At 36.5% G+C, this 16,441-nt stretch overlaps 3 protein-coding genes across 5 annotated transcripts in view; 1 reads left to right on the top strand and 2 right to left on the bottom strand.

Moving 5' to 3' along the window:
• The window catches only part of LOC149041508 (uncharacterized), a 41,945-nt gene that overhangs the window by 10,174 nt on the left and 15,330 nt on the right, over window positions 1–16,441 (top strand). For 2 of the 3 annotated variants that reach the window (XM_089214141.1, XM_089214140.1), the window contains one exon: window positions 144–1,407. In XM_089214141.1, the coding sequence (XP_089070267.1) occupies window positions 144–187 (44 nt within the window). In that variant the 3' untranslated portion in view covers window positions 188–1,407. Of the gene's footprint in view, window positions 1–143; window positions 1,408–16,441 lie in introns of those variants that run through there. The other variant, XR_016189017.1, reaches the window with a different exon arrangement.
• LOC149041512 (uncharacterized) lies at window positions 1,128–9,288 on the bottom strand. The gene is made up of 7 exons (XM_089214142.1): window positions 8,840–9,288; window positions 5,473–5,750; window positions 5,265–5,382; window positions 4,877–4,999; window positions 3,972–4,153; window positions 1,850–2,183; window positions 1,128–1,263 (listed from the first exon to the last, which is right to left on the bottom strand). Exons 1-7 carry the CDS (start codon window positions 8,910–8,912, stop codon window positions 1,220–1,222), a joined length of 1,152 nt encoding a protein of 383 aa, XP_089070268.1. The 5' UTR covers window positions 8,913–9,288; the 3' UTR covers window positions 1,128–1,219.
• On the bottom strand, window positions 9,929–15,317 carry LOC149041511 (uncharacterized). The gene is made up of 7 exons (XM_089214159.1): window positions 15,245–15,317; window positions 13,537–13,631; window positions 13,260–13,374; window positions 12,649–12,762; window positions 11,967–12,148; window positions 10,683–11,013; window positions 9,929–9,998 (listed from the first exon to the last, which is right to left on the bottom strand). Exons 1-7 carry the CDS (start codon window positions 15,315–15,317, stop codon window positions 9,955–9,957), a joined length of 954 nt encoding a protein of 317 aa, XP_089070285.1. The 3' UTR covers window positions 9,929–9,954.

The raw sequence follows: 16,441 nt of genomic DNA, 5'->3' as shown, positions 1-16,441 counted from the left end.
CTTAGTATTCACCAACGTACAGACGTACATCCGTACCATTGACTTTTCGCATGTGAAATTCTCACCTCTGAATGAATATCATTTTAACTAGAGAATCATTCAGCCTTAAAAAAAAAAGCCTCTGTTATGATTCCATGTCACAGGAAATGTTGGGATTGCAGACGTCCTCGCCGTGTTTGTTCGCTAACAACAAATCATTTGAAAGGCTCAGCGGAACCTTTTCTGCAATGAAGTCTTTACCGTTGGCAATAACTTTGTCTTTGGGTATTATGATCTCTTGGTTATATCTATAGTTAAAAAACTTAGGTTACAGTTTGTATACTAAATAGTTTAAACCCAAATGTTGCAACTGAAGTTGTCGAAACGTCAGTCATTACTGCCCACAACAGTTTTCGTTTCGCCTGGACAATCACAACATAAGATTACAGGTCGCAGTTTGAGCAAAACGCCTTTGAAATCAAAGAAAGCTTACTCCTTGAGATAAGATTTTATTGAACTCCTATTCTTTGCAAATCCACTGTATTCTTTAAACAGTAAAGAGGATTTACAAGCAATTAATTATAGCCCTTGTATCATAGATTTAATTCAAAACGAATCAGCTGTTAATCAAATCTACAACTCAAAGCATTAATCTGTCACCAGCTACATTTCTGTTGGGTACGAGCTCTCTAAATGTAACATAACATATCAAATAACCACTCAGACAAATCCGAGTTGCTTCTTTACAGTCTTAATTATAATTAATTAATTCACTGATTCTTTAAATCTGCCGGATAAACGTCCATAATTATAATTAATTAATTCACTGATTCTTTAAATCTGCCGGATAAACGTCCATACGAAATCAGGAGTACAAATATATTTAGAAGGAGTCCATATTATAATTTTGACTGAACTGTTACATTAAGAGGAAGGGTGAAGCCTCGTTATCAGCATATGCATATTCTCTACACTGCTCTCAATTTATTTCCTATGGTACTTAAAATGAGAATTTATTGAGAGTTTCTTACTTGCATTGATTTCCTTTTTTTTCTTATTACCTTAATGTTTGAATCTGAAGTGATACTTTAAGGAGAAATTAGATGCTTAGGTTGAAAGGTAGGTCGGTCGGTCAGTTTGGAGGTCTAACAATCAATCAATCAATTAGTCAAGTTTTTTCTTAATTTAGTTACATTACGTTTCTTTGCTTTGTTTATTACTTGACTGGCATCTCTGGTCTTCAACGTATGTACACAATCATCACCTCAGCAACTCCAACATCAGCTTGAAAAAAAAAAAGTTAAAATAAACATTGATAAGCAATACGTAGTAAATTATTTATCTAGATCTCAATAAACAAACCATGATCCTGATAGCTATACATTTTTAAAGATGAATAGTGTACAAAAACATAAAAAACCACGAATCGGATTTAGTTTGCTCTAACCTTGTTAACATTTGTGAAGTTATTTTAAATTTGACACCTACCATCATTGTACAACTTTCTCCTAAGTTTAAACTTGGATCTTGTCCTTGTAATTAACAATTATGGTTAATTACCTTAACCCCAGAATAACTGTGTGTAAAAACGTTCTTTAAAAATATCACTTTTTAATACGTTGTTTACTGAAGAAGAGCATTTTGTCGAATAATCCCAAGAAAATGTCGATTGAATAATTCGACAAATATATCATAATATCTGGAGAGGAAATTTGCTTCAGATATTGTTATATCTCCATGGCCATTAATTTTAAAATTGAAAGAATATCTACGAAACCATTGGACAGGGTTTTTCAGGGCACGTAATCATCACTAACAAACAAACAAACAGTTACAGGGGTATTACAGGATTTTCAGAGGCAATTTCTACCTTGATTATCATTCCATGTGATATTGTGAGTTTTCTTGCTGTATAGTATTCCTGGGACAACACCTTGTCTTCTTTCCCAGCCACAGTCAGGTCCAGTAATCACAAGCCATCCAGAGTCTAGCTCACATCCCCCGTAGCTGGCAGTAATTTCAAAGCTGCGCACCCCATGGTGGCCATCGATGCGAAAGGGAAATATGTTTTTTGCGTTCCTAAGATCAGTCCATGGTGATTGAATAAGATTTTTTTGTGAAAACCAGTCCAAGTGTGTTGTCCCTTTAGCATTGAATATGATAGACACGACTTCAGTTCCATTTGTGTAAAGTGCTACACGAGCCTACAGTGACATAAAAAAATATACATCTTTAACCCTTTCACTCCCAAGATCTTATTAGTGATTCTCCTTACTATCTGCCATACAATTCTTATGATGTTAGTTCAGAGAATTTGGTATTGGATCAAATAATAACCCATAATTGATATTCTTCTCGATTCTCATCACCTGCCTGCTTGATATTGTATTGATATTGTAAGGAGAAATTCTGTCTTGGTCACTTGTGGGGTTGAAGGGTTAAATGAATAAAGGGGGTAAAGTTTCTATACAAACTGTGGTGCTGCGTCGATGCGAGAGTATAACAAGGTAATTTGGTAATATCAACCGAGTTGATGACGTGAAGTGGCCACCGTTAAGAGTTTCAAAGCTGACGTTTCGAGCGTTAGCCCTTCGTCAAAGCGTCCTGACGAAGGGGTAACGCTTGAGACGTCAGCTTTGCAACTCTTAAAAATAACTTCAATTGAGGTTGGTAATTATTGAAATTATGTTTTCTTATCTTTTTATTGATTTTACTTCGTGTTTCTTTTGATGTTTTAATTCCTTAATTTTTCTTTTTTTGTCTGTTGTTGTCCCTACATACGCGCAAGCAGCCAAGATCTGGGATCTGCACCCAACAAATCTGATCATGATTGTTAATTCTCCCTTCTTGCTGCCTCGCCTTTCCTTGTAAATTAATTACGAGAATTTAAGATAAGATAACAATTCCTACCTGATATATTTGAGTATTCTCATTACCAGTTTGCTGGATAATGTATGGATATTATGGGGAGAAGTTTCATGTTAATCACTTGAAGGGTTAAGGGAGCCTAGCCTAGCCATTCCCACATTTCACAGGTCTCAAGGCAAAAGTAGCCAAATAGTACCCTGTGTTACTTCGATGCTCATTATAAACCGAGAAACGCGTTACCTTTTAGCCAAGAATGCAACGTGTAACTACGCAGAGTGTAACATCTATAACCATTTTAGAAACTTAAAATTTCCGGGCAACAACTTTAGAAGGAAACAAACACTTTCTTCGTGCAAGACTTATAGTTTGGGTTCGAGCCTCGGCCTGGGTCATTTCGCCGGGCTCTTTGTCAAGATACTAATAAACTCTCGCAGGGTAGCAGAAACCTGTCACGATCACTAGACAAAATTATGGGTTTTAGTTAACCACAACTATAAAATGTTTTCACATGTGCAGGAATTGAGACGATGTTAAAAAGTGTCTTAAGAGGCGGCCCAACACAGATGTAGTTAATTCAGGCTAAAAAACCACAAAAACCTTTAGGCCACGATAAATAACCCTTTTACAACCTAACATCAGTATGCATATTCTCCATACTGTTCTCTCTACATTTCCAAAGGTGCTAACAAGGAGAATTTGTTTAAAAATCAAGAGCTTCTTTAGTTGATGATCATTTCTTTTATTCTCATGACCTTAATGTGCTATTGTGGAGTGATTTTCTATGGAGAAATTAGATACTAGTCACTCTCAGGGGTTAAAGGGTTGAAACCGTGAAGGTGTATAACAGCTTTGGTAAAGCACCAAGAAAAACTGAATCAACAGAATACTCGAAATCAAATATCCCCCTATGTTTTAAAAAGTCTTAAGGTTTCCTTTTCTTTACTTTACTTCCTTTTGCAGATTGCTGTTGAGCGGGAAATTGGCGCGCGGCCGGTCATACATCATCTATCTGCGCATGCCTCACACTTGACCAACCGCTGTGTTGAGTTTTCTATAATTATCTCACACCCTATCTAGGAAGATGTAACCTGTTAGGTCAGCACAGCGTGTTAAACGGTATTTACCTCTTTAGGACTGAACATTTGCCAACTTTGTACTATACGGTTTTTGTAGTTTCCTCGGTAGGATGAAGTGGTATCTAGGACAGCGGTAACATTTTCTGAAAATGTGTCGGATGAATTCCAGAACTCCCCAGCAGAAAATGAAGAATTTATTCCACCAATAACTTTGAATATCATCATCCAACCTTGATTGAAGAACCAAAAAAAGTGGTTTTTAGAAATTGTAAGCTTCTTGCAATCCAAATTTTCTAATTTTGAATTATCTCCACGAAACCGCGATTTGAACGCGTTTTTAGTTTATTTTCTAACCGCTTTTGCCTTATGTTAATTTGTTCCAGCTTACCCTCTAATGGTCTTAAAATTTATGTAAAAGTAAAAACATGAAAGTTTTGCATTTAGAAACAGTTTCAGACTGAAACAGTCCTAAATACTAAAAACTGCCTACTTCATAACATTTTCTTGTTTTTTCCGCCTCAATAACTGGATATTACATTGTGACTGTTTTCTTTTGACACTAAAGTTTGCTGCCAAGTGACGCAAAAGACAGAAAGAACAGGATGAAGTCTATGTCGGGCAATTTTGAATAGGAATAGGAAAAAACCGGGCCCGCAGCAAACAAAGCGATTTATTGAGTTGAACCATTTGGTGCTTAAAAACCTTCTTGCTGTAAACTTCAGATTTTTGGTGGCGAGACTGTCTCCAATGCGCTGATTTATCTTTTAATGACTGTTTAGGTATCAACATTGACTATCAGTGAGACAGTGGGAAAGGGACGGAAAATCATCCACCTTGGAACTACAATATCTTAAATCCGAAGGTTTTCGTGACAAAGTCGCCTCACTACCTCAAAACAACGACTTCTACAAAAACCACTGAAGTATCTAATTCATGATCAGTGTGACACATACCTCCACCGTCCGTTGTCTGGTCGCAGTAGACAGGGAAAGGCCCTGATCCGTGATTGAAAATGTTGTAAATCCCAGTTTTCTTGGGAGCTTGAGCGCAGTTCTGAAGCTGAACGGCTGGAAATACTTCAAAATACAAAAAAGAGGGGAATGAATCTAGCTATAGGATATTTGGTAAATTACCAGTTTTTTTGCTTGTTTGTTTGGTTGGTTTTTTTTTTTTTTTTTATTTTGTTCCATCAGATGAACTATGACCAGGAGTGGGGAAAAATACATGGATACAATTCTGTAAAGGCTGCTTTAACCATAAAATAAACTTAAGGAAAATCTGCAGCTACTTTACAGACATGCAGCGCAATGGTGAATCTTGCTTCAAATGATTTAAACTTACTTTTTTCACAAAATTCTCCAGAGTAACCGTTCTTACAGATGCACTCGAACATCTCCAGTTTGTGTTTGGCGACAACGCAAGCTCCTCCGTTTTGGCATGGATTGGAAGAGCAAGGAAACTTTAAAGGAAAAAGAAACATCACTTACAGCAGTTATTTTTAAGTCATTTAATGTTGAATTGCTGTTTAATGATAACGAAAGATTCTTACCTTAAAAGACGAATAGTGATGCCAACTCTTGCTTTCTTTGAGTTTGTCGGGGTCGTTAAACTTGTTGGAGGACAGTAACGCACACCACTTTTTTCCTTCGGCGGCAACGTTCACAGAAACGCAGAGCGGATGGTCAAGACATTTTAAGATGCATTCAAAGTCGTCATATGGTGTAATTATGTCAATTCGGGGTACATTTAGATAATGGAACTTGTCCACTGAAAGCAGATTCTGTCTTGAATTCTGCCCATACGCGGAATCGAAATTAGTACGAGTATCTGTCGGTTGAAGATAATTCTTAAAAGTTAGGATATTCTTAACTGTAATAATTTGGGGGAGAAGAGTACTGATTCCTGCAAACTAGAAACTTTGAATGGGAGTAACTGACGTTTTTGGATAGATTCTTTCCTTTTACCCGAGAAACTGCTGAAATTAGTATTGTTTCTATCAATAACGAAAGTTTACCATGTTTGGCATGTGTTCACGTTACCGTGGGAAATCCAGTTTCTCTCTTTGCTTTAAAGGTTACCCCTCATTTTGACGAGTGCCTTCAGAAAAACAAGTTACACGCGATTTTCACATGAAACCAAAATAAACTAAATAACAATGAATAGGTTATGCAATGCAGAATTCGATTAAATTGTAGGCTATTCGACTTTGCCTCTGATCCTTTAAGGCGAATGAAGCCGGTTTACAGAAAAATGACCAAGAGCTATTCTAGCGAATTAATCACAGATTAATTGTGTGGAATGGTGCTCAGGTATTAAACTAAGACATTTGGAGGCCAAATTTTGCGAAGTATTTCTCGTTTATTCTAAAGGAAATCAGTTTTTCTTTATACTTTGAACTCCTTTACAACATCTTTAGTCTTTTAAGGATGCTAAAAAATTGCCTCTTGATTGCAATCGAGGCAGATGTGATGTTTAGACCAAAGAAGTCATACGTTGTATTGAAAACCGCTTCTGAATTTACGTGGTGAAAAAAAGTATGTCAAAAAAATTAGATTCCGTCAGAGATTAAATCCAAAAATATAAATATCGTGGAGGCTTAACTTGTTATAATAAAGATGTTTTGTTTCGTTAATGGTAAATATCATTATAAGATGAAAACAGGATAATGTAAATTCTTTTTTTTTGTTTGTAAGAATTATCTGTTGAGGAAATGTTTGACTCGGTTTAGTCTAAATAGCCGCAGGTAACCAACGGTTTTGTTTAAAGTTGGAAAATGCGCATACAGATGTTACACACCTGCGGGAATCACCTGAATTTGTACCCAAAATTGGCTTGAAAAGTTTTTCTTTTCACCCTATTTCGGAATGATGATGTTTAATAACATGTCTATGTCAGGAGAGGAACTGCTTGCATTTTCTGCTAAAAATATTACTTAGTTACGAGACATCCATCTACAGAATTGAATGTTAATTATAAATTGTTAACATGTTCTTTTAGGCTTAAGTGAGGCAGATGTGATGTTTAGAGTACGTGGTGAAAAAAAGAATATGTCCAAGTTAATAAAAGTTTATGACGCCCTAAAAATTAGATTCCCTTAGATATTAATCTAAAAAGGTAAGAAGCGAAGAGGCTTCACTTGCTATAATAAAGATGTTCTGTTTTGATGGTGGTAAATAACATTACATGACAATAAGATAATAATAAGTTTTTTTTGCAACAGGTGACTCGGTAATTGCTTTTTCGTTTACGTAAACAGTATTTCCTAAGGGAATTTTTGACTCGGTTTAGTTTAAATAGCCGCAGGTAACAAACGGTTCTGTTTAAAGTTGGAAAATAAGTATCCGGTGTTACTCACCGGCGGGAATTACCTGAATTTGTACCCAAAATCGGCTCGTAAAGTTTTCCTTTTCACCCTATTTCAGTATGATGATGTTCAATAACATGTTCATGTCAGGAGAGGAACTACTTGCATTTTCTCACAAATACCTCACTTAGGTTACGGAGACATCCACCAACGAAATTGAATGTTAATTAAGAAACTGTTAACTTGTCCTTTTTAGGCCTATATTAATTGTTTTTACAAGGCTTTCCTACGTTGCTGAGCCTTCAAGTACTGCAAAGTGGAATAATTGCCACCTCGGTAAATTCCTTCATTTGTGAGATTTGAAATTTTGCTTGTAGTACTCCTCGTAAAACTATTCTGGGTGAATGGCAGATAAAAGTTCATCATGTTTTTTTTTTAAGTGCTTCCTAAGTGCTTTTTCGTGTATGTAAACATTAATTTTTGGGGGAATTTTTATCTCGTTTTATTTTAATAGCCGCAGGTAACTAACGGTTCTATTTGAGGCTGGAAAAAGCGTTCCCAGATGTTACTCACCGGTGGGAATCATCTCAATTTGTACCCAAAACTGAATTGGCTCGAAATTTTTTTCTTTTCACCTATTTCAGAATGATGATGTTCAATAACATGTCTATGTCAGGAGAGGAGCTGCTTGCATTTTCTCATAAATATTTTACTTAGGTTACGACACATCCATCTACGAAATTGAGTGTTAATTAGGAAGCTGTCAACTTGTCCGTTTAGGCTTATCTTATTTGTTTTTACAAGGCTTACCTGCGGTGCTTAGCTTTTAAGTTCCGCAAAGCGGAATAATTGCCCCTTTGGTAAATTCCTTCATTTGCAAGAGTTGAAATTTTGCTTGAAGTACGCCTCATAAAAATAATCTGGGTGAATGGCAGATAAGAGTTCGTCATGTTTTTTTTAATGAGCAAATGAGGTAGCACACTTGGGCTCACAACTTCTCTAAAATTATTAAAATATACTATCCTCCAATTATAAAAGATAAAACAGAAATGTCTGGATGTGCTCTTCGGTAATTTGTTGCGATTTCTTACGGTGCGATTTTATCGCATCGCACTTTAATTTTTCCCATCTTCAACGATTCACGAAACACATACAGCTGGTTATTTAAACAAAGTTTATCCTTTGTTTAACAAAAGCGAGTTCTAAGCCATCTTCTATTTGGCCGAACCTTTCATCTGAACTTTTATTTTTGTGAACAGTGTCAAGAGGGCCGAAAGCGAATAGTGGAAGGACATTCATTCAATTAAATCAACCCCCCTATAGAGAATCCTCGAAATCCAATGATTAGGTAAAACCGTGGTTTGGGTTAGTTTGGCATCGTGCAAATAACCGGCCCATTATGTCAAAGAACAAACAGCAGTAAATGCTAACGTGCTATTTCCATCAGAAAATTGAAAAGCCGCCATCTGTATCTTGCAGGAAATATTGAAAACACGATAACAATGAAACCGTTGCTTTATTTTCTGTCAATCGTGCCTCTTTTTTTACGGTAGTAGTGAAAGATTCGATTTCTCAGTTTTCATTTGTCAAAGAACATACGTGAATAACCAACCTTGTGACCAGGCAATCTTGGGTATCATTGAACACAACTCCAGTAACAGGAAACAGATCCAAGTGAAAGGCATGGCACAAAGTCATACAGACATGGAGTACAAACTGAATTTTTCCCACCTGTACTAAGCGTGATATTAGCTTCATTTAACTTCTTGTTTACTTTTCAACCTATAGCTGTCTAGAGTTCTGTATATGTGCCTTTTATGGTATAATTTTATTGAACAAGAAGTCTATGCAAGGAATAAATATGAGGAAAATTCAAATATTAATTTTACAGAATGCCAAAGCGTAAACTCCGTTTCCATGGCCAGTTTCGCTAAATAAAGGCTGCAAGGATGAAAGGCCATTAATTTTCAAGGTTATTTCTCTTACTAACTTTACACCTATCCACCGCTATCGAACTTATACAAAGTTGTTTGAAATTCCCATGTTATTTAAAAACTAACACAACAACTATAACATTGTGTTAATTAACAAATTGACAAGAATAATTATTAATTATTTGCGTTACGAAGCTAAGCAGATATTTTATTCCTGCACGTTCTGAATGGCAATGTGTGTTTATCAGTGAGTGTTTCGATATGTCTTAAGTTATGTGTTAACTAATTTCAATAACGGTATATAAGTGTTGAGTAATAAGAACTAAGAGTTAGTCCGTCGGGTCTGTGAACACATCTGGAAGGGCAACTAGCAGCAACTTGATTATTAGTTTCAAGTTCTCGATAAGATGCATTAAGCCTCGAACGCCATGAAAAGTAGTTCCTTAGAGAGAGCGGAACGCGCGTCAAAAGAAGGTATTGCATTAGTATCGAAAAGAATAAAGGCCATTAAGCTATGTAATAAAAGCGATTTTCGTTGGCAAGTTATGGTCAACGAATATCTATCTGACAAGCTCGCGTCAAATTCTGATGACGAAAAGAAAATGTCTCGAGCAGAGAGAATAGCGGATAAAGATAAGCGTCGTTGGCAGTAACAAGCCACTTCTTCTTCAAAACCAACGAGTTACAGTCAAGCACTTTGGTATGATTTTGCAGTCATTTTGCGTATAACGTTAAGGCAGAAGTTTTACTTCTCATCATTTCATTCAGATTCATTGGCTGGTATCCTTGGTCTTCAACGTACATACACAACCATAACCTCAGCGCCTCCGACGTCGGCTTGAGAAAAGAATATAACCAAAAAAACTAGCGATAAATAATACATAGTAAACTATTTATTGAGATCTCATTAAATAGATTGTTAACATAATACATAATCCATAATTAGAGATAGATGGAGAAAAGAAAACAAATAAAAAGTTAGTAAAAGTGACCTTTTCCGAGTGAAACCGGATTTAGAGCACCGGCCTTTTATCATCGGAGAGGTTAAATTTCAGATGACTCGAGCAGTATTACACTACATTACTCTCCTCTCAGTTTGCTACCGAGATTTTGCCCAGTAATTAACAATTACAAATAAATTCTGACAATCAGATGAAATAAAGAGGGGGAGGGGGAGGGGGAACGCCGAGGCGTCTTAAAATATCACTATTACACCATATTTATAAAAGGTCGACATGGCAATCTGGCGAGTACTCTCCATTTGACACAGTGAGACCCTTCCCCCCCCCCCCTCCCCCACTCCATCCCGCTTCGAAAATCCTGGTCACACTCCTGAAGAAGAAAAGGAGATGGCAACGAAACCATTCCATTAGGTCTGTTTAGGAAATATCTCGTTATCTCCCTGATTTGGAAACAAAAAAAAAAAAACAAAAAAAAACAGTAATAAAGGTATTCCAAGATTTCTTACATCAATTTTCACCACAACAGAAGTATTTCAAGATTTTAAAAATCAATTTCTACCTTGGACTTTATTCCATGTGATGTTGTGAGTTTTCTTGCTGTATAGAATTGCCGGCACGGGGTGAAATTTCTCCCAGGCACAGATAGCTCCCCCGATCATAAACCACCCAACATCATTAGGGCATCCGTTGTACTTAGCTGAGATTTCAAAGTTTCGTACACTGTTATGGCCATTGATGCGAAAGGGATATATGTTTGCTGCACTCTTAAGATCTGTCCATGGTGATTGAAGTAGATTATTTTGTGTAAACCAGTCCACGTTAGTTGTTCCTCTGGCATTGAACTTCATAGATATAACTTCTGCTCCTTTCGTGTAAAGCACTACACGAACCTAAAGTCATACAAGAAAATTATCTGTTGTTTACATATCAAATGCATAAGTATGGGATAAGATAAGAATCGTTACATCGGGGAATTTAAAGAATTGTTGATGAATTCTTATTGTGTTTTTACAAACTTATTTTCAGTACCACATGACATGGCTCTATGTAAACTCGAGAAGGCAAAGTTTTGAGCCCGAAGTTATTTTATCGGCTTGGTTCTAGTATCACTCTGTCTTTGGCACGGAAACTCTTGTTTTTCACTCGTCCTCGAAGCATTAAAAGCTAACACCCTGAGTACTTTTTAACGTAATTTCGGATTGAGCAATCTTATTTCAGCTCAGAATTTTCTTTGAATATTTTATATCATTGTGGTTTGCATATTTTGTTGGGGTTTGACCTTGCGACCGGTCGTTGTTTCTCTTGCGAGAATTTCACAATTTTAAAACATAACTCCTTTTCTGAGAACTATTCTCCTACAAGGATAAAACATAAGCACTTTTCTTATACCTATTCCCAAGACGATACACTCTTAAGGTTTGGGAAGTAAGGTAAACAAAGCAACGTAACAAATAGGGATCTCATTGCATGGCCTGTGATATTACTCTCTGAAACAAATTGTTTTGGTTTATATTCTTTTATACCATTTATATTCTATTTTATTCTATTCCTTAATTCCTTTCAAAAGAGGCAAGAGCAGTTTAGAAAAGTACCTGCTTGGTTTGTCTTTAGGAACATGATGAACATCATTTGGAAAAGTGTTTCGTAACAAAAAATTTGAAGACAAGTTTCCATTAGGTGGAAACGTTAGGTTAATGAGAAAAAAAAATTGTTGTGATCTAACTGCCAGTGATTTATTTTTACAGGCCATTTCTATGGAAATACATTGACATTACATAAGAAATTTGTAAAATAAGGTGCACTTAGCCTAACCCTCTGTGGTGTAGATATTTTCCGGACTTACCTCTTGAGGGTTAAAAATTTGCCAACTTTGAACGATACGGTTTTTGTAGTTTCCCTGGTAGATTGAAGTGGTATCTAAGGCAGCGATAACATTTTCTGATAATGTGTCGAATGAACTCCATAACGTGTCAGCAGTCGGAGAGGAAGAATTTCCTCCAATGTATTTGAATATCATCGTCCAACCTTAAAATAGAAAAAAAATTGTCCAGGTTAGTGAAAATTGCTTGTTCCTTTGGAAAACTCTAGAAATAGTTTTCATAATTGACTGAATGGACATGAACTAAGTCCACGGACCTTCCAAGCCAAGTGAGTTAGTCACTTCTAAATGAAATATTTTTTGGGGAAAAAAGGGGGTTAGTTTGGAGAGAAATTGTGGTGCTGCGTCGGTGGGAGAGTATAACAGGGTAATCTAATGTTGTCAACTTAGTTGAAAACGTAAATTGGCCACCTTAAAGAGTTTAAAGGCTGACGTTACGAGCGTTAGTCCTCAGTCAGAACGATACTGATGACCCTTACTCGAGGGTCTCAATGTGTTGATTGGTTTTACGTCTAATGGTTAAGCTTTGGCCTATTTGCGGTTAACGGTTTAAATTTGCCAATTTTATACGCCTAACGGCTGAATTTTTGACCGTTTTACTCCTAACGGTTAACCCATCGAGATCCTGCTTTTTAGTTTGACGTACCACCTCCATCACTTGTCTGATCGCAGTACACTGGGAATGAGTCTGATCCATGGTTGGAAATTTCGTAGACTCCTGTTTTCTTTGGGGTTTGGGAACAGTTCTGAGGCAGAATGACTGGAAAAATAAAAGTAGGAAAGATTCCTATATGAGTCCTTGCACACGATGCAAAGATCTATAGGTCTCTATGCTGTACTAGACTGTCCTGGCATTCTCATTTTACAAATCGGAAACGAAATGAGTGGCTTTTTTGGCAGTCCAGATGAAAATGTATTTTCATCAAATTCAAATACTTTTTGTGTAAAGCTTTTATATATGATTTCGATAAGTTGGCACAAGTGACTCCCTCACTACAAGTCGTATCATAATAACTCTTGTTCTCTAAATCGCAATGAGTCGGTTCGGGATAACCAAAAACATACTAAATTGTGTCCGGATTGGCCATCGAAAACCTAAGTAAAAAGGAGGTTTTTCGTTATACACAACTAACATATTTAAACATAAAGTCAGTGACTTTGGAGAATTTCGGAAATTTACTTAAGCAGAAAAACAAGAATACCAAGCATAAAAAAGCAGGAATAAGTGCATTACTTGATGAAAAAGCTACAAAATACCTTGGTTACAATTCTCTCCCCTGAGTCCTTGTGTACAGACACAACGGTATCCTTTTGAAGTAAACCCAGCTTGACGAGTAGAATTTTTCTGACATGAGCTGCTTCCACAAGGATTCTGCAATTAAAAAAATAGAAAGGACACAGTGCCTTTCCTTTGTTATATGCTAAGAGCACGTGTGCTTCTTGAGGGATTACTATCATTATTACTGCACTTACTGCAGTTATTTTTAAGTCATTTAAGTTGAAAAGCTTTTTAATGACAGCAAAAGATTCTTACCTGAAAAGACGAATAGTGATGCGAACTCTTGCTTTCTATGAGTTTGTCGGGGTCGTTAAACTTGTTGGAGGACAGTAACGCACACCACTTTTTTCCTTCGGCGGCAAAGTTCACAGAAACGCAAAGAGGATGATCGAGACATTTCAAGATACATTCAAAGTAGTCATATGGTGTAATTACGTCAATTCGGGGTACATTTAGATAATGGAACTTGTCTACTGAAAGTAGATTCTGTCTTGAATTCTGTCCATACTCGGAATCCAAATTAGTATGAGTTTCTGTGGGTTGAAGACAATTATTATAAGAAACGTACTGATTCTTGCAAACTAGAGACTTTGAATGGGAGTAACTGACGTTTTTGGATAGATTCTTTCCTTTTACCCGAGGAAGTGATGAAATTAGTGTTGTTGTTTCTTTTCATATTACGTGTTAACGTTACTGTGGGAGATCCAGTTTCTGTCTTTGCCTTAAAGGTTACTTCGCACCTTCTCGAGTGCCCTCAGAAAAAAAAAAATTTACACGGTATGTTTCTCATGAAACCAAAATAAAGTAAATAACAATAAATAGATTATTAAATGCAGAACACGATAAAACTATTAGCTATTCGACTTTGCCTCCTTGAAGGCAAATGAAGCCGGTCACTGAACAGGAAAATCACCGAGCGCCATTCCAGCGAATAAACTACCGATCAATTCGCTGGAATGGCGGTTAGGTATTGAATTAAGGCCAAATGTTGCGAAATGTTTTCCTTTCTGATTACAGCTGAGGCAGATGTCACGTTTTGACTAAACATCTCATACGCTGTGTTAAAAAAACGCGTTTTTTTTTTCTCGTGGTGAAAAAAAAATATGTCAAAGTTTATGAAAGTTTATGATGCCCTAAAAATTAGAGTCCGCTAGAGATTAATCCAAAAAGATAAAAATCGGGGAGGCTCAACTTGCAATAAGAAAGATGTTCTGTTTCATTGGTGGTAAATATCATTAGAAGATGAAAACAGGAAAACGTAAATATATATGTATATGTGTAATAGCCGTAGGTAACTAACGGTTCTGTTTGAAGTTAGAAAACGCATATACAGATGTTACACACCGGCGGGAATTACCTGAACTTGTACCCAAAATTGGCTTGAAAAGCTTTTCTTTTCACCCTTTATCGGAAAGATGATGTTAAATAACATGTTCATGTCAGGAGGGGAACTGCTTGCATTTACTCATAAATACTTTAGGCTACGAGACATCCATCTGCGGAATTGAATGGTAATTTGCATTGAAAATTGTTAACATGTCCGTTTAAGCTTATCTTATTTGTTTTCAAGGCTTTTAAATTCCACAAAAAGCGAAATAATTTCCAATTTGATAAATTCCTTTATTTGTGAGAGTCGAAATTTTGTTTGTAGTACGCCTCCTCAAATTATTCGAGGTGAAAGGCAGAGAAAAGTCCGTCATGTTTTTTTAATGAGCAAATGAGTTAGTTCACTAAGGACCCACAACTTCTCTAAACTTATTAAAATATACCATCCTCCAACTGTAACAGGTGCTATTTCCATCAGGAAATTGAAAAGCCGCCATCTGTAGCTTGCAGCAAACATTGGAAAAACATTAACGATGACACCGTTGGTTTATTTTCTGTCAATCGCGCCTTTTTTTTTTTTTGAAAGAAGCGATTTCTCAGTTTTCATTTCGTCAAAGAACATACTTGAATAACCAACCTTGTGACCAAGCAATCTCGGGTATCGTTGAACACAGCTCCAGTAACAGAAAGCAGATCCAAGTGAAAGACATGGCACAAAGTCATACAGACATGGAGTTGTACAGTTTGAATGTTTCCCAGCTGTACTTGGCACGAGATTAGCTTCAATTAACTTCCTGTTTACTTTTCAACCAATAGCTGTCGAGAGTTCTGTCTGTTTACCTTTTACGGTACAATTTCGTTGCACAAGAAGTCTATGCAAGGTATTAATTAAATATGAGGAAAATTTTAAATGTATTTTTAACAGAATAGCAAAGCGTTTAAACTCCGTTTCCATGGCCAGTTTTGCTTAATAGAGGCTGCAAGGATGAAAGGCCGTCAATTGTTATTGTTATTTCTCCCGCTAACTTCACACGTCACCACCGTCATCGAACTTATACAAAGTTGTTTGAAATTCTCATCTTATTTGAAAGAAACCAACTATAGCACTTTGTAAATGAACAAATTGACAAGAATATTAACATATCTGCGTTACGAAGATGAGCAGATATTTTATTCCTGCATGTTCTGAATGACAATGTGTATTTATTAGCGAGTGTTTCGATATGACTTAAGGTATGTGTTAAATTATTTGAATGACGGTATTTAAGCGTTGAGTAATAAAAATTGAGAGTTAGTCCGTCGGGTCTGTAAACACCTGCGCACAGGCAGTTAATTTTAAGATGGACGAACTTTTAGCATCTCACCTCACCAACGCAGCAGAATATCTTGTAGCTGTATTGGATCCATCTCGATCCATTCATTATTCAAGCAATCAGATCTGCTATTTCGACGTCGATCGGCTCATCAACAGAAAAGTTACATCGATCAAATCTAAGGCAGCTAGCCGCAGGTAACTAACGGTTCTGTTTGAAGTTGGAAAACGCGTATACAGATGTTACACACTTGCGGAAATTACCTGAATTTGTACACAAAATTGTCTCGAAAAGTTTTCCTTTTCACCCTATTTCGGAATGATGTTCGATAACATATTTATGTCAGGAGAGGAACTGCTTGCATTTTCTCATAATTAGCTAACTTAGGTCACGAGACATGAATGTTAATTAGGAAACTGTTAACATGTCCGTTCAGGCTTATCGTATTTGTTTTGAGGCTTTCTTAGCTTAGCTTAGCTTTTAAGTTCCGCGCAAAGCGTAATAATTGCCGCTCTGGTAGA

This window comes from Pocillopora damicornis, chromosome 8 (assembly GCF_964200805.1).
Source record: "Pocillopora damicornis chromosome 8, jaPocDami1.2, whole genome shotgun sequence".
Taxonomy (NCBI): domain Eukaryota; kingdom Metazoa; phylum Cnidaria; class Anthozoa; order Scleractinia; family Pocilloporidae; genus Pocillopora; species Pocillopora damicornis.
This window is presented reverse-complemented; position numbering and strand designations above follow the sequence as displayed.